Below are 27707 nucleotides of genomic sequence, written 5' to 3'. Positions count from 1 at the left end.
GTGTAGAGTGGATATCAGATATTCTGTGCACTGATTCCCACAAAAACAGTAGAGTTCCTGCTAAGGACAATTGCTTTGTGTGAAAAGTGAAAAGTCCCAGGAAGCATATTAGTTAGTGGAAAAAAGCTGATAGACCAACTCCTTGGTATTTATATTTATTCCCTTTGCAAGGGAGTTCAAATGAGTTTGATTGTTTCAAGAAATGTTAGATTTGGAACATTTCATTGCATTTTAATGTGTTTTTCATTTCATTACCTGATAACTTCAGCAGTAATTTCTTCATTTCTCTTTAACAGAAATTAATCAGGTATTCCGGATAGATATGGTTAGCATCAAATACTACAAAAATCTTTGGATTCCACTGGTTGTCCACACAGCTGTCATACAAGTTCACCAGACTTCCATCTTTGGAAGGAGGACGGGTATATTTGGGATTTCCTGTAACATAATCACCCACAAGAACTCGAGCGAGAAACATTGTTTTAAATTGTGGCTTCCCTTGATCTGGCTGCAATGTTGCCACAGACTTGTCATTAGAATGGCAGTAACGACTGGAGTATGAGGAATCACGAGCAAAATAAGTCCCTGTAGAAAAATTCAAAATATACAGTACTTCAATGTAGTCCCAATTCTTAGCAATAGAATCTGCTTTTAATTGATGAAAGTGCAACTCACAAGAAGTAGCAATGTCATAATTACTGGCTTACCTTTTCCATAAACAGTAGCATGCATTCCATTTATCCTCCAGTCAAAATTCTGTAAACATATTGCTTGCACAAATTCACTGCTCGTACCATGAAAAAGCAATCTTTCATTCACTTCCAAAACATTTCTCATCTTCTTCAAATGGGCTTTTTTTCTGAAAAAGTGAAATATTAAAAGTATTAGGGAAAGTAAGATTGTAATGCCTTAATTTATATTGCTTTAATACTGTGCAGCATAGAAATAGGCCATTCAATTCACAATATCTGTGCCCAACATGACATAGCTTGTACGTGATTCATATCCCTCCATTTACTTATTCATGTGTCTGTCTACTGTAAAGTGGCATTATCATACTTCACCACTAACCTCCCCCCCTCCCCCAACTCTTTTCCTGACAGCACCTTCCAGGCACCAAACACTAGCCTTCACTCGAAAAAGGATAAGAACATAGTGTCATTGAACATAATAGCACAGAAACAGACCCTTTAGCCCATCTAGTCCATGCCAACCTATTATTCATAGAAACATAGAAAGCCTGCAGCACAATACAGGCCCTCCGGCCCACAAAGCTGTGCCGAACATGTCCTTACTATAGAAATTACCTAAGGTTACCTATAGCCCTCTATTTATCAAAGCTCCATGTACATATCCAGTGGTCTCTTAAAAGACCCTATCATATCAGCCTCCACCAGCATCACTGGCAGCCCATTCCACGCATTCACCACTCTCTGCGCAAAAAACTTACCCCTGACATCTCCTCTGTACCTATTCTCCAGCACCTTAACGCTGTGCCCTTTTGTGTTAGCCATTTCAGCCCTGGGAAAGAGCCTCTGACTATCCACATGATCAATGCCTCTCAACATCTTCTACACCTCTATTAGGTCACCTCTCATACTCTGTCGCTCCAAGGAAAAAAGGCTAAGTTCACTCAACCTATTCTCATAAGGCATGCGCCCCAATCCAGGGAACATCTTGTAAATCTTCTCTGCACCCTTTCTATGGTTTCCACATCCTTCCTATAATGAGGTGACCAGAACTGAGCATAGTACTAAAAGTGGGGTCTGACCAGGACCCTATATAACTGCAACATTACCTTTTGGCTCCTAAACTCAATCCCACGACTGATGAAGGCCAATGCACCATCTTAACCACAGAGTCATCCTGCGCAGCAGCTTTGGGTGTCCTATGGACTCAAACCCCAAGAACCCTCTGATCCTCCACACTGCCAAGAGTCTTACCATTAATACTACATTCTGCCATCATATTTGACCTACCAGAATGAACCACTTCACACTTAGCTGAGTTGAACTCCATCTGCCACTTCTCAACCCACTTCTGCATCCTATCAATGTCTCTCTGCAATCTTCAACAATCCTCTACACTATCTACAACACCACCAACCTTAGTGTTGTCTGCCAACTTGCCAACCCACCCTTCTACCCCCACATCCAGGTCGTTAATAAAAATCATGAAAAGTAGAGGTCCCAGAACAGATCCTTGTGGGACACCACTAGTCACAACCCTCCAATCTGAATGTACTCCCTCCACCATGACCCTCTGCCTTCTGCAGGCAAGCCAATTCTGAATCCACCTGGCCAAACTTCCCTGGATCCCATGCCTTCTGACTTTCTGAATAAGACTACCGTGTGGAACCTTGTCAAATACCTTACTAAAATCCATGTAGATCACATCCACTGCACTATCCTCATCTATATGCCTGGTCACCTCCTCAAAGAACTCTATCAGGCTTGTTAGGCACAATCTGCCCTTCACAACGCCATGCTCACTGTCCCTGATCAGACCATGATTCTCTAAATGCCCACAGATCCTATCTCCAAGAATCTTTTCCAACAGCTTTCCCACCACAGATGTAAGGCTCACTGGTCTGTAATTACCTGGACTATCCCTACTACCTTTTATGAACAAGGGGACAACATTCGCTTCCCTCCAATCCTCCGGTACCATTCCCGTGGACAACGAGGACATAAAGATCCTAGCCAGAGGTTCAGCAATCTCTTCCCTTGCCTCATGGAGCAGCCGGGGGAATATTCCATCAGGCCCCGGGGACTTATCTGTCCTAATGTATTTTAACAACTCTAACACCTCCTCTCCCTTAATATCAACATGCTCCAGAACATCAACCTCACTCATATTGTCCTCACCATCATCAAGTTCCTGCTCAGTGGTGAATACCGAAGAGAAGTATTCATTGATGACCTCACTCACTTGCACAGCCTCCAGGCACATCTTCTCACTTTTATCTCTAATCGGTCCTACCTTCACTCCTGTCATTCTTTTGTTCTTCACATAATTGAAGAATACCTTGGGGTTTTCCTTTACCTTACTCGCCAATGCCTTCTCATGCCCCCTTCTTGCTCTTCTCAGCCCCTTCTTAAGCTCCTTTCTTGCTACCCTATATTCCTCAATAGACCTATCTGATCCTTGCTTCCTAAACCTCATGTATGCTGCCTTCTTCCACCTGACTAGATTTTCCACTTCACTTGTCACCCATGGTTCCTTTACCCTACCATTCTTTATTTTCCTCACCGGGACAAATTTATCCCTAACATCCTACAACAGATCCTTAAACATCGACTACATGTCCATAGTACATTTCCCTGCAAAAACATCATCCCAATTCACACCCGCAAGTTCTAGCCTTATAGCCTCATAATTTGCCCTTCCCCAATTCAAAACTTTCCTGTCCTCTCTGATTCTATCCTTTTCCATGATAATGTTAAAGGTCAGGGAGCGGTGATCACTGTCCCCTAGATGCTCACCCATTGACAGATCTGTGACCTGACCCGGTTTGTTACCTAATACTAGATCTAGTATGGCATTCCCCCTAGTCGGCCTGTCAACATACTGTGACAGGAATCCATCCTGGACACACTTAACAAACTCTGCCCCATCTAAACCCTTGGAACTAATCAAGTGCCAATCAATATTAGGGAAGTTAAAGTCACCTATGATAACAACCCTGATAGGCAGGTGATAGAGAAGGGGAGAGCTCAGACTGAAGATGTCGGGGAGAAGGAAGTAAAAGATAATAAATTTGTTTGCTCCGATAGAGATAAACAGAGAGTAAGAGGTGGAGAGTTTCTTAAATGCATTTATTTTAATGCTAGGAGCATTGTAAGAAAGGTGGATGAGCTTACAGCATGGATTGATACCTGGAAATATGATGTAGCTATTAGTGAAACATGGTTGCAGGAGGGATGTGATTGGCAACTAAACATTCCTGGATTTCATTGCTTCAGGTGTGATGGAATTGGAGGGGCAAGTGGGGGAGGTGTTGCACTGCTCATCAGAGAAAATATTACAGCGGTGCTTTGGCAGGATAGATTAGAGGGCTCGTATAGGGAGACTATTTGGGTGGAATTGAGGAATGGGAAAGGTGTAGTAACACTTATAGGGGTGTATTATAGACCACCTAATGGGGAACAAGAATTGGAGGAGCAAATTTGTAAGGAGATGGCAGATATTTGTAGTAAGCACAGGGTTGTGATTGTGGGAGATTTTAATTTTCCACACATAGACTGGGAAGCCCATTCTGTAAAAGGGCTAGATGGTTTGGAGTCCGTAAAATGTGTGCAGGATAGCTTTTTGCAGCAATACATAGAGGTACCAACTAGAGAAGGGGCAGTGTTGGATCTCCTGTTAAGGAATAAGATAGGTCAGGTGAGGGAGGTATATGTTGGGGACCACTGCAGGTCCAGTGATCACAATGCCATTAGTTTCAATATAATTATGGAGAAGGATAGGTCTGGACCCAGGGTTGAGATTTTTGATTGGAGAAAGGCTAACTTGCAAAATGATGCAAAAGGATTTAGGAGTAGATTGGGACAATTTGTTTTATGGGAAGGATGTAATAGAGAAATGGAGGTCATTTAAAGGAGAAATTTTGAGGGTACAGAATCTTTATGTTCCTGTTAGGTTGAAAGGAAAGGTTAAAAGTTTGAGAGAGCCATGGTATTCAAGGGATATTGGAAACTTGGTTCGGAAAAAGAGAGAGATCTACAATAAACATAGGCAGCATGGAGTAAATGAGGTGCTCGAGGAATATAAAGAATATAAAAAGAATCTTAAGAAAGAAATTAGAAAAGCTAAAAGAAGATATGAGGTTGCTTTGGCAAGTAAGGTGAAAGTAAATCCAAAGGATTTCTACCGTTATATTAATAGCAAAAGGATAGTGAAGGAAGAAATTGGTCCTTTAGAGAATCAGAGTGGACAGCTATGTGTGGAGCCAAAAGAGATGGGGGAGATTTTGAACAATTTCTTTTCTTCGGTATTCACTAAGGAGAAAGATATTGAATTGTGTAAGGTAAGGGAAGCAAGTAGGGTAGTTATGGAAACTATGATGACTAAAGAAGAGGAAGTACTGGCACTTTTAAAGAATAAAAAAGTGAATAAGTCTGTGGGTCATGACAGGATATTCCCTAGGACCTTGAGGGAATTTAGTGGAGAAACGGTAGGGGGCTCTGACAGAAATATTTCTAATATCATTGGAAATGGGGATGGTGCCAGACGATTTGCGTATTGCTCATGTGGTTCCATTGTTTAAAAAGGGTTCCAAGAGTAAAACTAGCAATTATCAGCCTGTAAGTTTGACGTCAGTGGTGGGTAAGTTAATGGAAAGTGTTCTTAGAGATGGTATATATAATTATCTGGATCGACAGGGTCTGATTAGGAAAAATCAACATGGATTTGTGCGTGGAAGGTCATGTTGACAAATCTTATTGAATTTTTTGAAGAGGTCACTAGGAAAGTTGACAAGGGTAAAGCAGTGCATGTTGTCTATATGTACTTCAGTAAGGCCTTTAACAAGTTTCCACATGGAATATTAGTTAGGAAGGTTCAATAGTTAGGATTAATATTGAAGTAGTAAAATGGATTCAACAGTGGCTGGATGGGAGATGCCAGAGAGTAGTGGTAGATAATTGCTTGTCAGGTTGGAGGCTGGTGACTAGTGGTATGCCTCAGGGATCTATACTGGGTCCAATGTTGTTTGTCATACACATTAATGATCTAGATGATGGAATGATAAATTGGATCAGTAAGTATGCAGATGATACGAAGCTAGGTAGCGTTGTGGATAATGAAGTAGGTTTTCAAAGCTTGCAGAGAGAGTAAGGCCAGTTAGAAGAATGGGCTAGAAGATGGCAGATGGCGTTTAATGCTGATAAGTGCGAGATGCTACATTTTGTTAGGACTAATCAAAATAGGACATACATGGTAAATGGTAGGGCATTGAGGAATGCAGTAGAACACAGTGATCTAGGAATAGTGGTGCGTAGTTCCCTGAAGGAGGAATCTCAGGTGGATAGGGTGGTGAAGAAAGCTTTTGGTATGCTGGCCTTTATAAATCAGAGCACTGAGTATAGGAGTTGGGATGTAATGTTAAAATTGTACAAGGCATTGGTGAGGCCAAATTTGGAGTATTGTGTACAGTTCTGGTCACCAAATTATAGGAAAGATGTCAACAAAATAGAGAGAGTACAGAGGAGATTTACTAGAATGTTGCCTGGGTTTCAGCACCTAAGTTACAGAGAAAGGTTGAACAAGTTAGGTCTTTATTCTTTGGAGCGTAGAAGGTTGAGGGGGGACTTGATAGAGGTATTTAAAATTATGAGAGGGATAGATAGAGTTGACGTGGATAGGCTTTTTCCATTGAGAGTATGGGAGTATGGGAGATTCCAACAAGAGGACATGAGTTGAGAGTTAAGGGGCAAAAGTTTAGGGGTAACATGAGGGGGAATTTCTTTACTCAGAGAGTGGTAGCTGTGTGGAACGAGCTTCCAGTAGAAGTGGTAGAGGCAGGTTTGATATTTTCATTTAAAAAAAATTGGATAGGTATATGGACAGAAAGGAATGGAGGGTTATGGGCTGAGTGCAGGTTGGTGGGACTAGGTGAGAGTAAGCATTTGGCACGGATTAGAAGGGCCGAGATGGCCTGTTTCCATGTTGTAGTTGTTATATGGTTGTACATACATCTACTGCTCTACCTTCATCAATTTGTTTAGTCACATCCTCAAAAAATTCAATCAGGCTGATAAGGCACGACCTGCCTTTGACAAAGCCATGCTGACTATTCCTAATCAGATTATGCCTCTCCAAATGTTCATAAATCCTGCCTTTCAGGATCTTCTCCATCATCTTTCCAACAGTGAAGTAAGACTCACTGGTCTTTAATTTCCTGGGCTATCTCTACTCCCTTTCTTGAATAAGGGAACAACATCCACAACCCTCCAATCCTCCAGAACTTCTCCCATCCCCATTGATGATGCAAAGATCATCGCCAGAGGTTCAGCATTCTCCTCCCTCACCTCCCACAGTAACTTGGGGTACATATTGTCCGGTCCAACTTGATGCTTTCCAACAGTCCAGCACATCCTCTTAATATTTATATGCTCAAACTTTTCAGTCCACTGTTAGTCTTCCCTACAATCACCAAGATCCTTTTCCGTAGTGAATACTGAAGCAAAGTATTCATTAAGTACCTCTGCTATCTCAACCGGTTCCATGCACACTTTTCCACAGTCACACTTAATTGATCCTATTCTCTCATGTCTTATTGTCTTGCTCTTCACATTGCTATTCTGCACCAGACCATAGCCCTCCATACTCCTCCCATCCTTGTACCTATCTAAATTTCTCTTGTGTTGTTTTCAGACCTGCATCCACCATTTCTATTGGCAGCTCGTTCCATACTCACACCACACTCTGAATGGAGTATCCCCTCATGTTCCCCTTAAATATTTCACCTTTCACCCTTACCCATGACTTCTAGTTCTAAGTGATTAGCTGAGTCTCACCCATTCTCAATGAAAAAAGCCTGCTTGCTAATCAATACCTCATAATTCTGTTTACCTCTATCAAATTTCCCCTCATTCTCCGATGCTAAAGGGAATAAAGTCCTAACCTATTCACCATTTCCCTATCAACCCAGACTCTCAAGTCCTGGCAAAACCCTTGTAAATTTTCTCTGCACTCTTTCAATCTTATTGATATTTTTCCTGCAGGTAGGTGACAAAACGGCACACGATACTCCAAATTAGAGCTCACCAACTTCTTATACAACTTCAACATAGCATCCCAACTCCTGTACTCAATACTTTGATTTCTGAAGGCCAATGTGCCAAAAGATCTCTTTACAACCCTATGCAACACTATACACTTGTCTGCATTAAATTCCATCTGCCAGTTTTCAGTCCATTTTTCCGGCTGGTCCAGATACCATCGCTAGTTTTGAAACTCTTCCTCGATTCTACCAAACCCCAAATTTTGGTGTTATCTGTAAACTTGCTGAGCCAATTTACCACATTATCATCCAGTTTGTTGATATAGATAACAAAGCACAACAGACCCAGCACCAATTCCTGCACAACACCACTAGTTAAAGGCCTCCAATCAGACAACAACCATCTATTACTACTCTTTCGCTTCCCTGATGAAGCCATTTGTTAATCCAGTTAACTACCTCATCCTGAATGCCAAGTGACTGAACCATCTTGACTAACCTATCATGCAGGACCTTGTCAAAGGCCTTGCTAAAGTCCATGTAAAGCAACATCCACTGCCTTGCCTTCATCATCTTTCCTGATAACATTCTGATAATAAGGGGGGGCAGGGTGAGGGAAGAAAGAAAGGAGGGGAGAGAAGAAGGAAAGAAGGGGAGAGAAGAAAGAAGGGGAGGGAAGAAGGAAAGAAGGGGAGGGAAGAAAGAAGGAAAGGGAGGGAAGAAAGAAGGGGACAGAGGAAGAGGAGGAAGGGAAGATAGGAATGAAGGAAAAATACATAATTAAACAAGCTATAAATATCGAGAACATGAGGTGAGGGGTCCTTGAAAGTGAGTCCATTGATTATGGGGAGTTATCCCCTTTAGTTGAAGAGCCTGATGGCTGAGGGGTAGTAACTGTTCCTGAACCTGGTGGTGTGAATCTTGAGGCTCCTGACGGCAGCAGTGAGAAGACTGCACATCCTAGGTAGCGGAGCTCCCTGATGATGGATGTTGCTTTCCTGCAACAGCATTTTGTGTAAATGTGCTCAAAGGTGGGGAGGGCATTACCCGTGATAGACTGGGCTATATCCACTACTTTCTGTAGTTTCCATTCAATGGCGTTGACATTTTCATATCAAGCCGTGATGCAGCCAGGCAGTATACTCTTCACTACACATCTATAGAAGTTCGTTAAAGTTTTGGATATCATGCCAAATCTCCACAAACTCCTAATTAGAGGCACTTCCATGCTTTCTTCATAATTGCACTGACGTGCTGGGCCCAGGACATGTCCTTGAAAATTATAACACAAAGGGACTTAAAGTTGCTGGCTCTCTCCACCTCTGATGAGGAATGGCTCATAGATCTATAGTTTCCTCCTCCTAATCAGCTCCTTGGTCTTGCTGATGTTGAATAAGAGGCAGTTATTGCAGCACCGCTCAGTCAGATTTGTAATCTCCCTCCTACATGCTGACTCATCACCACCTTTGATTCGGCCTACGACAGTGGTGACATCAGCACCACTGGAGCTGTGCTTAGCCACACAATCATAAGTGTAAAGTGAGTAGAGCAAAGGGGTAAGTGTATAGCCTTGTGGTGCACCTGTACTGATGGAGACAGTACTGAGGAGAAGTTGTTGCTCAGTGGACCCCAACCACTGGGCCGTGGACTGGTACCAGGCTGCAAAGCATGTGCTAGCGGGCCATGAGGAAACGATATGGATTTGTCGATATGAAACGATATGAGTCAGCTGCACCTTTCCTCATTCCCTGTCACACCCACTGTTGAACTTGAACACACACAAAGTCATTACCCACGTGAGGTCATCAGTCGCCCCAATGATAACCAAGCGCCAGGGATCACTGGTTGGCCTCGGGTAACCGGCCGCCTCATGCGGCCGGCGAGAAGTGCCGTTGATACTGGTCTGGAGTGCGGACAGATGGGCGCCGCCTCTAAACCTGTTTAGCACACCAAATGTTCTTGGGAAACCTGGTGCTAAAATATTCACAGATGACCTAATTCGGGCTCAGGGTTTCGTAAGCAGCGGAGCAGCTACCTCGCTGCGATCTAATGAAAGTCATCCCTCAAGACAAACTTTTGTCGGTCGATAGATCCCACCTACCTACCGGGGGGGGGGGGGGGGGGGGGGAAAACGCCCTGTCGCACTCCTCAGTCAATCGGTCACTTTCTCCGGACTGCGACCTCCGCGGCCCCGGTACACAGACCTCTGGCCCTTACCTTGTCCTCTCACTGGTGTGTTGCAATGATTTTATATGTTATGATGCTATTGACTTATAAGTGAGTTATAATTGACTTATCACTATATTCATGCGAGGAAAATATGCGCAGTGTGTTTAATATTAAATTTGTTAGATAAACCCTTTTAGAAATGAAATTGAATGTATTAGCCACTTATAAGTGACTTATAACCTATATTCCAGTCGTGATTAACACCTGCACCCCCCCCCCCCCCCGCCCCCTTCGGCCAGTCCGCAAGAATATTGTCAATTTTATACCGGTCTGCAGTGCAAAAAAGGTTGGTGACCCCTGTTGTTGCCAATCCAAAGAATACCCTTCCAAAAACTTACCCATGCCTGATATCAGGCTCACTGGCTTATCTACAAAGTGATCTAAATTAATTACAAATATAAAACACAACATAATTGATTGCACAAGTATTCACCCCCTTCAAGTCAGTATTTAGTAGATGCTCCTTTGGCAGCAACTACAGCCTTGAGTCTGCGTGGATAGGTCTCTATCAGCTTTGCCCATCTGGAATTTGCAATTTTCCCCCATTCTTCTTTACAAAACTGCTCAAGCTCTGTCAGATTGCATAAGGATCATGAGTGAACAATCCTTTTCAAGTCCAGCTACAAATTCTCAATTGAATTGAGGTCTGGACTCTGACTTGGCCACTCCAGGACATTAACTTTGTTATTTTTAAGCTATTCTGCATAGCTTTGCTTTTATGCTTGGGATCATTGTCTTGCGGGAAAACAAATCTTCTCCCAAGTTGCTGTTCTCTAGCAGACTGCATCAGGTTTTCCTCCAGGATTTCCCTGTATTTTACTGCATTCATTTTACCCTCTACCTTCACAAGCCTTCCAGGGCCTGTTGTAGCGAAGCATACCCAGAGCATGATGCAGACACCATCATGCTTCATGATAGGGATGGTACGTTTTTGATGATATGCGGTGTTTGCCAAACATAGCATTCAGTCTGATAGCCAAAAAGCTCAATTTTCATTTCATCAGACCATAGAAACTTCTTCCAGCTGACTTCAGAGTCGCCCACATGCCTTCCGCCAAACTCTATCCAAGATTTCATGTGAGTTTTTGCAACATGGCTTTCTCTTTGTCACTCCCCCATAAAGCTGTGACTGATGAAACACCTGGGCAACAGTTGTTGTATGCGCAATCTCTCTCATCTCAGCCACTGAAGCTTGTAACCCCCAAAGTTGTCATGGGTCTTTTGGTGGCCTCTCTCGCTAGACCCCTTCTTGCACAGTCACTCAGTTTTTGAGGATGGCCTGCACTAGGCAGATTTACAGCTAAGCCATATTCTTTCCATTTTTTGATAATTGACTTAACTGTACTCCAAGAAATATTCAGAGACTTTAAAATTTTCTTGTATCCATCTTCTGGCCTCTATTTTTCAATAACCTTTTCGCAGAGCTGCTTGAAGTGTTTGTTTGCCTTCACGGTGTAGTTTTTGCCAAGATACTGACTCACTAGTGGCTGGACCTCCCAGACACAGGTGTATTTTTACTACTATCAATTGAAACACCTTGACTACACACAAGTCTCCAAAAACATATCTCCTAAGTGCACCAGTGATGATTTGGTGTGTCATTTTAAAGAGGAGTGAATACTTCTGGAATCAATTATTTTGTGTTTTATATTTGTAATTAATTTAGATCACTGTAGAGATCTTTGATGTGAAAGAGTCTTTTTCTGTTGATCAGTGTCAACAAAGCCAAATTAAATCCACTATGATTCAATGTTGTAAAACAATAAAACATGAAAATTTCCAAGGGGTTGAATACTGTACACAACCTTATTAATGCTTCTGCTTTCTGAGGGGCTACAAAGAGCTGAACTATGCACATCTATACTCATGTCATTCGAGGATCTTAACAAGCTGCATGGTACAGAAACTGCACTGTGGCAGACAGGAAGGCTCGACAACAGGTAGTCTAAACTGCCCGATGCATCACCGGCATCAGCTAATCTATCAAAGACAAATATACAGAAAGGTGCTGAAAAAAGGCCAGTACATCATGAAGTACCACAGCCACGTCTCGTTTTTGGTAACGTGGCTCCGCTGCCATCTCGTACCGCAGGGATTCCAACTCCAGTTCCAGGCCTCCCAGTTCGGACCCAACAAGGATCCCTGGTACCGCCATTTTATTGACCATTGCTCCCTCCACTGCTTGTGCTGGATTCTCCGAGCCATGCAGCGATACCAACGGACCCTGTCTCTCTCTCTGCCACCACTGCGGGCCTCGCTCTCCACCATCTGCCATGGACCTCTCCTACACTTCATTCTTCGCCGGATTCACGCTTCCAACCGCCGTTTCTTCTCCTTCCTCGCATCCAAGAAGGATCACAAGCTCGCCCGCCTGCAGCCCACGACGACCGCCTCCAGCCCAGACCCTGACTTCTTGGACTTCGACTTCTCAGGCCTCCGGCAGGCCAAAGACCCATCCGCCACTGACTCTAACCCCAACTGGAACTACGGCCTCCCGGACATGGGCATCAGCCCCCAGCATGCCATGGACTCACCCGCTTCTGATTCGGACCTCAGTTCTGGCGCCCTGCAGGCCACAGACTCCAACACCCATAGCTCTAGATCCAGCTCGAACTGAGATCCTGAACCTCTCCAGACTGGGACCGCTCTTACTGCAGCTGGGTCCTACCGCTCGTCTTATTCCTCCACCACCCCCTATTCTCCCCGCGACTCCCAACCCTCCCTCCACCCCTCATCTCCCCTCCATTCCTCTGATCCCTCATCCTCCCCTCAGCCCACTCTCCCTGAACATCCCAATCCCCCTCTCCCTCCTGAGACCTCCCACTCTTTACCCTCCTCTGACCCCAGCCCCAACCCTTGCCATGTCTTCACCATCCCCTCTGACCTTCCCCTCTCTGAGGCAGAGCGTTCTGTGCTCAGCAAGGGCCTCACTTTTGCCCCCCTCCGTCCACACCTCAGTGAGTTCTGTGCCCGGCATGATGCTGAACTCTTCTTCGGTCGCTTACGTCTCCAAGTCTACTATTTTAACAAGGATTCCCCTTCCCCTATTGATGACCCTTTCTCCTGTCTTCAACCCTCCTCTTCCTCCTGGACACCCCCACCAGGCCTTCTACCTGCACTCAATCTTTTCATCTCCAACTGTCGCCGAGACATCAACCGTTTCAACTTCACCACTCCTCTCTCCTGTTCCAACCTCACTCACTCTGAACGCACTGCCCTCCACTCTCTCCGCACTAATCCTAACCTCACCATCAAACCCACAGACAAAGGTGGTGCCGTAGTGGTTTGGCAGACGGACCTCTACCTCAGTGAGGCCAAATGGCAGCTCTCTGATACCTCCTCTTACTTACCCCTGGAACAGGACCCAACCAAAAAACATCAAACCATTGTCTCCCATACCATCACTGCCCTTATCAACTCCAGAGACCTTCCATCCTCAGCCAAAAAACTCATAATTCCCACACCCCGCACTGCTTGCTTTTACCTCCTCCCCAAGATCCATAAGCCTGACTGTCCTGGTAGGCCTATAGTTTCGGCCTGCCCCTGTCCCACTGAACTTGTATCTGCCTACCTCGACTCCATTTTGTCACCCATAGTTCAGTCCCTCCCCACCTACATCCGGGATACATCCCATGCCCTCCACCTCTTCAATAACTTACAGTTCCCCGGACCCGACCACTTCATTTTCACCATGGATATCCAATCCTTATACACTTCAATTCCCCATCAAGAAGGCCTCAAAGCCCTCCACTACTTTCTGAATAACAGACCTCACCAGTTCCCCAACACTCCTCAGGTTGGCGGAACTGGTACTCACACTTAACAACTTCTCTTTCGGCTCTTCCCTCTTTCTTCAGACCAAGGGTGTAGCTATGGGCAGTCGCATGGGCCCTAGCTATGCCTGCCTCTTCGTGGGTTATGTGGAACAGTCTATACTCCAAATCTATACTGGTACTGCTCCCCAACTTTTCCTTCGATACATTGACGACTACATTGGTGCTGCTTCCTGTACCCATGCTGAGATCGTCAATTTCATCGACTTTGCTTCTAACTTTCACCGAGCCCTCAAATTCACTCGGTCCATCTCGGACACTTCTCTCCCCTTTCTCGATCTCTCGGTCTCCATCTCTGGAGATAGACTGTCCACTGACATCTTCTATAAACCCACTGACTCCTGTCATGAATGTACCACAGCTCTGAGGGGCCGAAGGGTGCGGGGGTAGCCCCCTCCTTTGTGAGAATCGCAAGATCACTATTGAGTCAATTCAGGAGATCCAGGAAATGAGAGAAAGACATGCAGAATCCACAAGGCGGTGGAATGTGTCTTGGCCTCCGAGAGGCGGACCCATTGATGCCGGCTATTGTCTCTTGGAGACGGACTTGTGTATTGCATCCTGTACGATGCAATCGAAGCCCCAGGCAATGAACCAAGGAGGAGGTTGGTGGAGGGATTGCATCATCCCAACCTGATTGACACCTGAGACCCTGTGAGTCAGGATAAAAAGAGGGTCTGTGGGAACAGCCCCTCAGACACACCAGAAGAAACGCTAGCGATCCCGTAATAGCAAAAGCCGGTGGAAGGCCACGTACGTCCGCTTCCATTTGCCCGGAATCGGTGACCTTTGCCACGGAAAAACGGTTTTTAGCTAACAACGGGGAACTCAACTCTCAACGACTCTCGAAGGATTGACATCATAAACGGAATGGGCAAGTTTTAACCCGTCTCTCTCTCTCTCTCCAACAATTGCCACACAGGGTCCCCAACGGCTGCAGCCTGTATGAACTGAACGGACTTTTATATTTCCATCGGACAATACATTATCCCCTAGACAACGATAGAGCTATTTCTTATTGATTATTATTATACCTGCGCTTTTAGATTTAGTATTGACGACGTATGTTATCTGTGTGTTTGCATTGATATTATTTTTGTGCATTTCTATCAATAAATACTGTTAAAAATAGTACCATCAGACTTCAACGGACCTCTCTATCTTTGCTGGTAAGTGACCCAGTTACGGGGTATGTAACACTCCCATAACTACCTTGATTATACCTCTTCCCACCCTGCCAAATGCAAAAATTCTATTCCCTATTCCCAGTTCCTCCGTCTCCGCCGCATCTGCTCCAAGGATGAGGCTTTCCGTTCCAGGACATCCCAAATGTCCTCTTTCTTTAAGAATTGTGGTTTCCCTTCTGCCGTCATCAATGATGCCTTCACCCGCATCTCCTCCATTTCCCGCGCTTCGGCCCTCACCCCATCCTCTTGTCACAACAGGGACCGTGTCCCTCTTGTCCTCACCTATCACCCCACCAGCCTCCAGATCCAGCATATTATCCTCCGCAACTTCTGCCACCTTCAACAGGACCCCACCACTAAGGACATCTTTCCCTCTCTGCTTTTCGCAGGGATCGTTCCCTCCACGACTGCCTGGTCCACATGTCCCTCCCCACAGATCTCCCACTTGGCACTTATCCCTGCAAGTGTAAGTGCTACACCTGTCCCTACACCTCCTCTCTTACCACCATTCAGGGCCCCAAACAGTCCTTCCAGGTGAGGCAACACTTCACTTGTGAGTCTGTTGGGGTAATCTATTGCATCCGTTGCTCCTGGTGCAGCCTCCTCTACATCAGAGAGACCTGACGCAGATGGGGGGACCACTTCATCAAGCACCTACGCTCCGTCCACCACAACAGACAGGATCTCCCGGTTGCCACTCACTTCAACTCTCCTTCACATTCCCATTCGGATATGTCCATACATGGCCTCCTCTACTGCCATGATGAGGCCAAACTTCGGCTGGAAGAACAACATATACAGTCTGGGTAATCTCCAGCCCCTTGGTATGAACATCGAATTCTCCAACTTCTGGTAATTCCCTCCCCCTCCCTTCCCCCATCCCACCTTCACTCTGTCTCTTCTAGCTGCCTATCACCTCTCATGACTCTGCCTTCTTCTACTACCCATAGTGCTTTCCCCTTAGATTCCTTCTTCACCTCTCCTGCCTATCCCCTCCCTGCTTCACCTCCCCCACCCCTTGATCTTTCCTCTGATTGGTTTTCCACCCTCCCCCCACCTTCTTTATAGGGCCACTGCCCCCTCCTTCTTTAGTCCTGACGAAAGGTCTCTACTCGAAACGTTGACTGCTTCTTTCAACGGATGCTGCCGGACCTGCTGAGTTCATCCAGCTTGTTTGTACGTCTTGATTTGACCACAGCATCTGCAGTGTACTTTGTGTTTACATCATGAAGTATCTCTCCCATCTTGCTCATGGATGGTTTGTTCAACTCCCTTCAGGGAGAAAGCTATGTAGCACTTGCACCAGGACCACTAGACTCAAAAATTGAGTTATTTTCTCCAAGCAGGAAGACTCTTCAACACATCCACCCACTAACCCTTCCCTTCACACCACCCTCCCCCCTCCCCCCCCCCCCACCTGCCACCACTACTTTATCATTTCCTGTCAGTCTCCTTATGCACAGATACTCCTGTACCTAACGTCACTTTATGGACATGCATGTATATAATCTATTATACCACATTTATATTTGTTTCTTTATTATTGTGTTTTTATTTTATTATGCTTTTTGTGCTGCATTGTATCCAGAGTAACAATTATTTTGTTCTTTACACTTGTGTACTGAAAACAACATTAAATTACATTAAACAATTTTGAATCTCTATAATCTGTATACAACCCATGACCTCATTGCTGTTTTGCCTTACTTCTATAAACTCCGAGTCCATCTCCTGAATAAATAGAGGTACAAAGAATTATCTTATGGCTCAATGTTTACGTGATCATTCTGATCTTCAAAGTGGACCAATTTTGTTCCTTGCTATCCTTATGCTCTTAATATATCTGTAGAAGCCCTTGGGATTCTCTTTCACCTTGTCTGCTAGAGCAACCTCAAGTCTTCTTTTAGCCCTTCTGACTTCCTTCTCAAGTATACTCTTGCATTTCTTATACTCAAGTACCTCATTTGTTCCTTGCTACCTATACCTGTTATGCACCTCCATCTTCTTCTTAACTTTGGCTTCATTATCTTCAAAAATCAGTATTCTCTAAACCTGTTAGCATTGCCTTTTATTTTAACAGGAAAATACAAACTCTATATTCACAAAATTTCATTATTGAAGGCCTCCCACCTATCAACTATACCTCAGCCAGAAAACAGCCTGTCCCAATCCACACTTCCCGAATCCTTTCTGATGCCATCAAGATTGGCCTTTCTCCAATTTAGAATCACAACTCAAAGACCAGATCCATTTTTTTCCATAAATATCTTGAATATAAGAACATAATAAATAGGAACCATCTGTCCTATCAAGCCTACTCTGCTATTCAATAACATCATGGCTGATAGGACTGTGGACTCAGCTCCACTGACCTGCCTTTTCCCCATGACCCTTAATTCCCCTGCTATGCAAAAATCTCACTGTTAATGTTTAATGAGATAAACTCTACTGCTTCTAGGTAGAGAATTCCAGACTCACTACTCTATGGGGAAAAAATTCTCCCCTTCTCCGTCCTTAATCTACTCCCCTAAATCTTGAGTTTACATAGAACATAGAATTGTACAGCACAGTACAGGCCCTTCTGCCCACAATGTTGTGCCGACCCTTAAACCCTGCCTCCCATATAACCCCCCACCTTAAATTTCTCCATATACCTGTCTAGTAGTCTCTTAAATTTCACTGGTGTATCTGCCTCCACCACTGACTCAAGCAATGCATTCCATGCACCAACCACTCTCTGAGTAAAAAACCTTCCTCTAATATCCCCCTTGAACTTCCCACCCCTTACCTTAAAGCCATGTCCTCTTGTACTGAGCAGTGGTGCCCTGGGAAAGAGGCGCTGGCTGTCCACAATATCTATTCCTCTTAATATCTTGTATGCCTCTATCATGTCTCCTCTCATCCTCTTTCTCTCCACAGAGTAAAGCCCTAGCTCCCTTAATCTCTGATCATAATGCATACTCTCTAAACCAGGCAGCATCCTGGTAAATCTCCTCTGTACCCTTTCCAATGCTTCCACATCCTTCCTATACTGAGGCGATCAGAACTTGACACAGTACTCCAAGTGTGGCCTAACCAGAGTTTTATAGAGCTGCATCATTACTTTGTGACTCTTAAACTCTATCCCTCTACTTATGAAAGCTAACACCCCATAAGCTTTCTTAACTACCCTATCTACCTATGAGGCAACTTTCAGGGATCTGTGGACATGTACCCCCAGATCCCTCTGCTCCTCCACACTACCAAGTATCCTGCCATTTACTTTGTACTCTGCCTTGGAGTTTGTCCTTCCAAAGTGTACCACCTCACACTTCTCTGGGTCCATCTGCCACTTCTCAGCCCACTTACATCACTTAGTTCCAGTCTCACCTACTAGTGGAAACTATTTTCCTACCTCTATCTTATCTATCCATTTCTTAATTTTACATTTCCTATTTTTCTGAAATCCAGCAAGTACAGTCCCAGTCAACTTAATCTCTCCTTATCTCCAAAATCAACCTAGTGAACCTCCTCTGCATCAGCTCTTAAGGAGACCAGAAATGCACACAACACTTCAGGTGCGGCCTATAAAGCTGCAGTGTAACCTCCCTGCTCTTAAATTCAATCTCTCTAGCAATGAAGATCAATATTCTATTAGCCCTCATGATTACTTGTTGCACCTGTTGCAAACTAACTTTTTGAGATTTATGCACAAGCATTTCCAAGTTCCTCTGCACAACAGCATGTTGCAATCTTTCACTATTTAAATAATAATTATTTTCCTTCCAATTGTATGACCTTGTATTTACTGACATCGTGCTCCATCTGCCAGACTCTTGGCCACTCATTCAACCTATCGATATTTTTCTGCAGACTCTCCACACCTCTGCATCATTTGCTTTTCTGCCCAATTTAGTGTCATCTGCAAAGTTGGATTTGCTATACTCTGCCCTTTCTTCCAAATCGTTAATGTACATCATGACCTCTGTAGCAGTTGACTCACCACTGACAGTCAACCAGATAAATAATCATTTATCCCAACTCTCTGCCCTTCATCAATCAGTTAATCAGTCCTCCATCAATGATAATGCATTACCACCAACTCCATGAATCCTGATCTTATGGATCAATTATTTATGCCACAACTTTTCAAACATATTCTGTAAACTCAAGTACAGGTGTCCCCTGCTTTACAAATGTTCGCTTTATGCCACTTTGCTTTTACAAAAGACCTACATTCATAACCTGTTTTTGCATTACAAAGAGTATTTTCGCTATTACAAAAATTTTTCTCATATAAATGAATGGTTCTTCGCTTTACGCTATTTTGGCTTAAGAAAGGTTTCATAGGAATGCTCTACCTTTGTGAAGTGGGGGGGGGGGACACCTATATACAAATTTCACGACATATGCCAGTGATATTAAACCTGATTCTGATTCTGACATCCTGACAACATCCACCTGCATCCACTGCACTCATTATATCCTCAAGGAACTTCACTAGGTTTGTCAAACAAGACCTGCATTATGAATCCAAGTTGTGTCTGCCCGATAGAACCACTTCTATCCAGATGCCTTGCTATATCTTCCTCAGTGCATTCTTCTGACCACAGACATTAAGCCAAATGGCCTACAGCTACCTGCCGTTTGTCTACATGTGAGGCAGGAGATTGGGACTGAGAGGAAAATTGGATCACCCATGATGAAATGGAGAGCAGACTCGATGGGCCAAATCTAGGTCAGCACAACATCATGGGCTGAAGTTCCATACTGTGCAGTTCTGTTCTATATTCTGTGTTCAATCTGCTGAGACCTGCCCAGAGTTCAGAGAATTTTGGTAAATTATCACAAGTGCCTCTATTATAACTTCTGCCATTTCATTCAGTACCCTGGGATGCATTACATACGAACCAGGACTGGTCTATCTTTAGGCCCACGTGTTTACTTAGTTTTCTCCCATTGCAGGCATAACATCTTCCTATTGCATATTAGATATGTCCTCTACCATGTATACTAATGTTAATAGTCATTTAAAGTCTCGCAATTTCTGCAGTACCAAATATTAATTACATCTTCTGATCTTCCAAGAGAGTTATATGAATAGAAGACAAATGAGTATACTTAGACCATTCAGTTTATCAAGTCTACTCTGCCATTCCATCATGGCTAATTTATTATCTCTCTCAACCCCAGTCTCCTGCCTTACCCGGGTAACCTTTAACACACTTATTAATCAAGAAGCTATCAACCTTCACTTTAAATATATCCAATTACTTGGCCTGGACAGCCGCCTGTGACAATGACAATGAATGCACCACCCCCCAAGAGATTCTTCCCCTTCTCTGTTCTAGTTGGATGTCCTACTATTCCTGAGGCTGTGGCTTTTGGACTTAGACTCCCACACTATAAGAAACATCCTCTCCACATCCACTCTATCTAGGCCATTCAATATTCAGTGGCTTTCAATAAGATTCCCCCCTATTCTCCCAGACTCCAGTGAGTAGAGCTATCAAACACTCCTCCCTTTACTCTCCAAAATTGTTTTCAGTTTTGCTTTACCAAAGCAGGCTCATTTATGATGGAATTTCATAGGTAAATGACATACATTCCGTTTCTCCCTAAACTATGTTAACATCCTATATAAAAAAGATTATCAACCTCTGTTTGTTTTCAAACTGGCTTTGACACTATTCCATAAGACCATAAGATGTAGGAACAGAATTAGGCCATTTGACCCATCAAGTATGCTCTACCATTTCATTGTGGCTGATCCATTTTCATCTGAGCCCCAATATCTTGCCTTCCCCCCGTATCCCTTCATACCATGACCAATCAAGGTTCCATCAAACTCTGTCTTGAATATACATATAGACTTTGCCTCCACTGCCACCTGCAGCAAACAATTCCACAGATTCACCATTCAATGACTAAAGAAATTCCTTCTCATCTCTGTTCTAAAACGATGCCCCTCTATTCTAAGGCTGCGTCCTCTGATCCTAGAGTCTCCCACCACAGGAAACATCCTCTTGACATTCACTCTATCATGACCTTTCACTATTCGATAGAATTCAATTAGATCACCCACCATTCTTGTGAATTCCAATGAATACAGGCCCAGAGCCATCAAACGTTTTTCATATGACAAGCCATTTAATCCTGGAATCATTTTTGTGAACCTTCTTTGAACCCTCTCAAGTGTCAGCACATCCTTTCTAAGATTAGGGGTCCAAAACTGCTCATAAAACTAGAAGTGAGGTCTCACTAGTGCTTTATAAAGCCTCAACATAAGATATTTGTTTTTATATTCTAGTCTTCTTGAAATGAATGCATACATCGCATTTGCATTCCTCACCACAGACTCAACCTGTAAATAAACCTTTAGGGCATCCTGCACAAGTCCCTTTACACCTCAGATTTTTGAATTTTCTCTTCATATAGAAAATAGTCAACCCTTCATTTCTCCTTCCAAAATGCACGACCATTCACTTCCTGACTCTGTAATCCATCTGCAACTTCATTGTCTTTTCTCCTAAAGTATCTAAGCCCTTCTTTAGCTCTTCATTTCCTCAAAACTGCCTGCACCTCCACCTATCTTCATTTCATCCAAAAGCTTTGCAACAAAGCCATCAATTCTGTCACCAAAATCATTGACATATAATGTAAAAAGAAGAGGTCCCAACACAGACACATGTAGAATACCACTAGTCACTGGCAGCCAACCAGAAAAAAAAAGACTCCTGTTATTCCCATTCTTTGCCTCCTGCCAATCAGCCACTGCTTTATCCATGGCTAGTATATTTCCAATCGTCATGGCTTCCATGCCATTGGAATCAGTTGGTTGATTTGTGAAGTATCATGTGCTTCTTGGAGTGCAGTATCAAGTACATGTTAAACAAATTCACGCACAAGCGTCTTCGCTCTGTGAAAGATCAATGGAACGAAAACCAACCTCCTCGACATCGAGGGATAGCCACAACGACATTTTCTGTAATACCATGGGCTCTTAATGCACAGAGAGTATGAAAAATAAAAAATAAGGATGATCTTGTAGTACTTTTACAGATTATCAAGTATGATGTTGTGGCCATCACTGAATCGTGACTGAAGGATGGTTGTAATTGGGAGCTGAATGTCCAAGGCTACATGTTGTATCAGAGGGATAGGAACATAGGCAGAGGAGGTGGCATGGCTCTGCTGTAAAAAATTGCATACAATCAATAGAAAGATGAGAGATAGGATGGGAAAGTAAAGCCTGATGTAACAGTATTTCAGTGGAGTAAATTAAATTACAGTGGTATGAGAGAGGAGTTGGCTAAAGTAAATTAGAACATAGAACATAGAATAGTACAGCACATTACAGGCCCTTCGGCCCACAATGTTGTGCCGACTCTCAAACCCTGCCTCCCATATAACCCCCCACCTTAAATTCCTCCATATACCTGTCTAGTAGTCTCTTAAACTTCACTAGTGTACCTGCCTCTACCACTGACTCAGGCAGTGCATTCCATGCACCAACCACTCTCTGAGTGAAAAACCTTCCTCTAATATCCCCCTTGAACTTCCCTCCCCTTACCTTAAAGCCATGTCCTCTTGTACTGAGCAGTGGTGCCCTGGGGAAGAGGTGCTGGCTGTCCACTCTATCTATTCCTCTTAATATCTTGTATACCTCTAACATCTCCCCTCTCATTCTCCTTCTCTCCAAAGAGTAAAGCCCTAGCTCCCTTAATCTCTGATCATAATGCATACTCTCTAAACCAGGCAGCATCCTGGTAAATCTCCTCTGTACCCTTTCCAATGCTTCCACATCCTTCCTATACTGAGGCGACCAGAACTGGACACACTACTCCAAGTGTGGCCTAACCAGAGTTTTATAGAGCTGCATCATTACTTTGTGACTCTTAAACTCTATCCCTTGACTTATGAAAGCCAACATCCCATAAGCTTTTTAACTACCCTATCTACCTGTGAGGCAACTTTCAGGGATCTGTGGACATGTACCCCCAGATCCTTCTGCTCCTCCACACTACCAAGTATCCTGCCATTTACTTCATACTCTGCCTTGGAGTTTGTCCTTCCAAAGTGTACCACCTCACACTTCTCCGGGATGAACTCCATCTGCCACTTCTCAGCCCACTTCTGCATCCTATCAATGTCTCTCTGCAATCTTCAACAATCTTCTACACTATCTACAACACCACCAACCTTTCTGTCATCTGCAGACTTGCCAACCCACCCTTCTACCCCCTCATCCAGGTCGTTAATAAAAATCACAAAAAGTAGAGGTCCCAGAACAGAACCTTGTGGGACACCACTAGTCACAACCCTCCAATCTGAATGTACTCCCTCCACCACAACCCTCTGCCTTCTGCAGGCAAGCCAATTCTGAATCCACCCGGCCAAACTTCCCTGGATCCCATGCCTTCTGACTTTCTGAATAAGCCTACCATTTGGAAACTTGTCAAATGCCTTACTAAAATCCATGTAGATCACATCCACTGTACTACCCTCATCTATATGCCTGGTCACCTCCTCAAAGAACTCTATCAGGCTTGTTAGGCATGATCTGCCCTTCACAAAGCCATGCTGACTGTCCCTGATCAGACCATGATTCTCTAAATGCCCATAGATCCTATCTCTAAGAATCTTTTCCAACAGCTTTCCCACCACAGATGTAAGGCTCACTGGTCTGTAATTACCTGGACTATCCCTACTACCTTTTTTGAACAAGGGGACAAAATTCGCCTCCCTCCAATCCTCCAGTACCATTCCTGTGGACAACGAGAACATAAAGATCCTAGCCAGAGGCTCAGCAATCTCTTCCCTTGCCTCGTGGAGCAGCCTGGGGAATATTCTGTCAGGCCCCGGGGACTTATCCGTCCTAATGTATTTTAACAACTCCAACACCTCCTCTCCCTTAATATCAACATGCTCCAGAACATCAACCTCACTCATATTGTCCTCACCATCATCAAGTTCCCTCTCAGTGGTGAATACCAAAGAGAAGTATTCACTGAGGACCTCGCTCACTTCCACAGCCTCCAGGCACATCTTCCCACTTTTATCTCTAATCGGTCCTACCTTCACTCCTGTCATCCTTTTGTTCTTCACATAATTGAAGACTGCCTTGGGGTTTTCCTTTACCCTACCAAGGCCTTCTCATGCTCCCTTCTTGCTCTTCTCAACCCCTTCTTAAGCTCCTTTCTTGCTACCGTATATTCCTCAATAGACCCATCTGATCCTTGCTTCCTAAACCTCATGTATGCTGCTTCTTCCACCTGACTAGATTTTCTACTTCACTTGTCACCCATGGTTCCTTCACCCTACCATTCTTTATCTTCCTCACCGGGACAAATTTATCCCTAACATCCTGCAAGATATCCTTAAACATCGACCACATGTTAATAGATAGATAGATAGATAGATAGATAGATAGATAGATACTTTATTCATCCCCATGGGGAAATTCAACTTTTTTTCCAATGTCCCATACACTTGTTGTAGCAAAACTAATTACATACAATACTTAACTCAGTAAAAAATATGATATGCATCTAAATCACTATCTCAAAAAGCATTAATAATAGCTTTTAAAAGGTTCTTAAGTCCTGGCGGTTGAATTGTAAAGCCTAATGGCATTGGGGAGTATTGACCTCTTCATCCTGTCTGAGGAGCATTGCATCGATAGTAACCTGTCGCTGAAACTGCTTCTCTGTCTCTGGATGGTGCTATGTAGAGGATGTTCAGAGTTTTCCATAATTGACCGTAGCCTACTCAGCGCCCTTCGCTCAGCTACCGATGTTAAACTCTCCAGTACTTTGCCCACGACAGAGCCCTGAAAAAACTTCATCCCAGTTCACACCCGCAAGTTGGAAGAGGTTGGAAGGATTGGAAGGAGATGCTGGCAGGGATGACAACAGAGCAGCAATGGTATGAGTTTCTGGGAAAAATGAGGAAGGTTCAGGATAGAGATATTCCAAAAATGAAGAAATGATCAAATGGCAAAATAGTACAACCGTGGCTGACAAGGGAAGTCAAAACTAAGTAAAAACAAACAGCGGGCATACAACAAAGCAAAAATTATTGGTAAGATAGAGAATTGGGATGAAATATGAAAACAAGCTAGGAAACAATATCAAAGTTGATAGTAAAAGCTTTTTCATTTAAAAATAAAAGAGAGACGAGAGTGGCTATAGGACCACTAGAAATTAGTCCAGGGAAATAATAATGGGGGACAAGATGAATGCAAATGAACTAAATGTGTAGTTTGCATCTGTCTTCACTGTGGAAGACACCAGCAGTGTGCCAGATGTTGAAGGGTGTGAGGGAAGAGAAATGAGTGCAGTTACTATTACAAGGGAGAAGGTGCTCAAGTCACCTGGATCAGATGAACTACACCCTAGGATTCTGAAAGAGGTAGTGGTAGAGATTCTGGAGGCATTAGAAATGATCTTTCAAAAATTATTGGACTCTGGCATGGTGCAGAGGTCTGGAAAATTGTAAATGTCACTCCACTCTTTAAGAAAGGAAATTACAGACCAGTTAGCCTGGCCTCAGTAGTCGGGAAAGTACTGAAGTCAGTTGTTAAAGATGAGGTTATGGAGTACTTAGTGACGCAAGATAAGAGAGAACAAAGTCAGCATGGTTTCCTTAGGAGAAAATCTTGCCTGACGAACCTGTTGTCATTTTTTGAGGAGGTTAAAAGTCAGCAGAATAGCATGGACCAAGGGCCCTATACTGTGCTACTATGGTTCTTTGATCTATGTTGTATGTTGTCAGTTACACAGATTAAACTCCATCTGCCACTTCTCAGCACAGCTCTGCATCCAATTAATGTCCATTGTAAGCTACAATAACCTTCTGTACTATTCACAACTCCACCAATCTTCATGCCATTGGCACATTACCAACCCACCCTTCCACTTTCTCAGTCATTTATAAAAATCACAAAGAGCAGGTGTCCCAGAACAGATGCCTGCAGAATTTCATTGGCCATTGATCACCATGTAAAATACTTTCTATCTATTGTCACCTCTGCCTTCTGCAAGCAAGTCAATTCGAAATCCACACAGTCAAATTCCCCAGATCTCATGCCTTTAACTTTCTGAGTGAGCCTACTGTTGGGAACCTTATCAAATAAGAACATAAGAAATAGGAGCAGCAGTACCCCATCTCGCCCATCGAGCTTGGTCCACCATCTAATAAGATAATGGCTGATCAGACTGTGGACTCATCTCCACCTACCTGTCTTTTCCCCATAAACTTTAATTCCCCTAAATGCAAAAATCCATCCAATCTTGTCTTAAATATATTTACTGAGGTAGCTTCCACTGCTTCATTGGGCAGAAAATTCTACAGATTCACCACTCTCTGGGAAAAGCAGATCCTCATCTCTGTTCTAAATCCACTCCCACAAATCTTGAGGCTATGTCTCCTAGTTCTAGTCTCACCTACCTGTGGAAACATCTCATCTCCATCCTATCCCTCCCTTTCATAATTTTATGTGTTTCTATGTGTTCCTCTCATTCTTCTGAATTCCAGTGAGTACAGTCCCAGGGGACTCAATTTCTCCTCATAGTCTAATCCCCTCATCTCTGGAATCAACGTGGTGAACCTCCCCTGCACCATCTCCAAAGCCAGTACATTCTTTCTCTCAAGTAAGGAGACCAGAACTGCAGGCAATACCCCAGGTGCAGCCTCACCAGTACCCTGTACAGTTGCAGCATAACCTCCCTGCACTAAAATTCAATCCCTCTAGCAATGGCCAACATTCAATTTGCCTTCTTAACAGCCTGCTGCACCTGAACACTAACCTTTCATGATTCATGCACAAGCATTCCCAAGTCCTTCTGCACAGCAGCATGCTGCAATTTTTTACTATTTAAATAATAATCTACTCTTTCATTTTTCATGCCTTACTAAAATCTATCCCACATCTACTGCTCTACCTTCATCAATTTATTTTGTCACTTCCTCAAAGAATTCAATCAAGCTTGAGAGACATGACCTGCCAGTCACAAAACCATGCTACCTTTCTCTAATCAAACTATGCTTTTCCAAATGCTCAGAAATCCTGCCTCTAGAAATCCTCTCTAGTAGTCTTCTCACTACTGACATAAGACTCATAGGTCTATCATTCCCAGGGTTATCCCCACTACCTTTTTCGTACAACAGAATAACATCTCCCACCCTCCAGTCATTTGGTACTACTCCTCTGGCAGGCAAGAATGCAAAGATCAACACCAAAGGCACAAAAATCTCTTCCTTCAATTCCTTTAGTTACCCGAGGTATATCCTGTCAGGCCCTGGGGACTTACCCATCCTAATGTTTTTTTTCCAAAAGTTCCAGCACATTCCAGTGAATAGGAGTTGATGTAGTGGAACATTTGAGCTCCACTGTGCACATGTGACTGTTTAAGCATAATGGGCCTTCTTGTTTTTTTCTTTCTTTCCTTTAATAACTGTTTGCTTCAGTTAACGTCCTTAAATATATTTCTTTATAATTGTATGCAGTTTTGCTACAACAAGTGTATGGGACATTGGAAAAAAAGTTGAATTTCCCCATGGGGATGAATAAAGTATCTATCTATCTATCTATCTATCAGTGTACGATCTGTTATTTCTTGCCGACAGGTGATTGCCGGGGCAGTAAATCACACAGCATTCACACAGACTGGAGTTTGGGTGGGCACAACATTCCAACCTCACGGATTTGACGGGACCAAAGTCATAGACACCCTAGACAAATGAAGCCTG

At 43.6% G+C, this 27707-nt stretch overlaps 1 protein-coding gene across 8 annotated transcripts in view; it reads right to left on the bottom strand.

Moving 5' to 3' along the window:
• Positions 1–205: 205 nt before the first annotated feature.
• LOC140735011 (protein mono-ADP-ribosyltransferase PARP11-like) overlaps positions 206–27707 on the bottom strand; it is a 232557-nt gene continuing 205055 nt past the window's right edge. For all 8 annotated transcript variants that reach the window (XM_073059824.1, XM_073059823.1, XM_073059831.1 and 5 more), the window contains 2 exons: positions 708–859; positions 206–585 (listed from right to left, as the gene is read on the bottom strand). In XM_073059824.1, coding sequence (XP_072915925.1) covers positions 290–585; positions 708–859 — 448 coding nt within the window. In that variant the 3' untranslated portion in view covers positions 206–289. The remainder of the gene's footprint in view (positions 586–707; positions 860–27707) is intronic.

Source organism: Hemitrygon akajei, chromosome 10 (genome assembly GCF_048418815.1).
Source record: "Hemitrygon akajei chromosome 10, sHemAka1.3, whole genome shotgun sequence".
Lineage (NCBI taxonomy): Eukaryota > Metazoa > Chordata > Chondrichthyes > Myliobatiformes > Dasyatidae > Hemitrygon > Hemitrygon akajei.
This window is presented reverse-complemented; position numbering and strand designations above follow the sequence as displayed.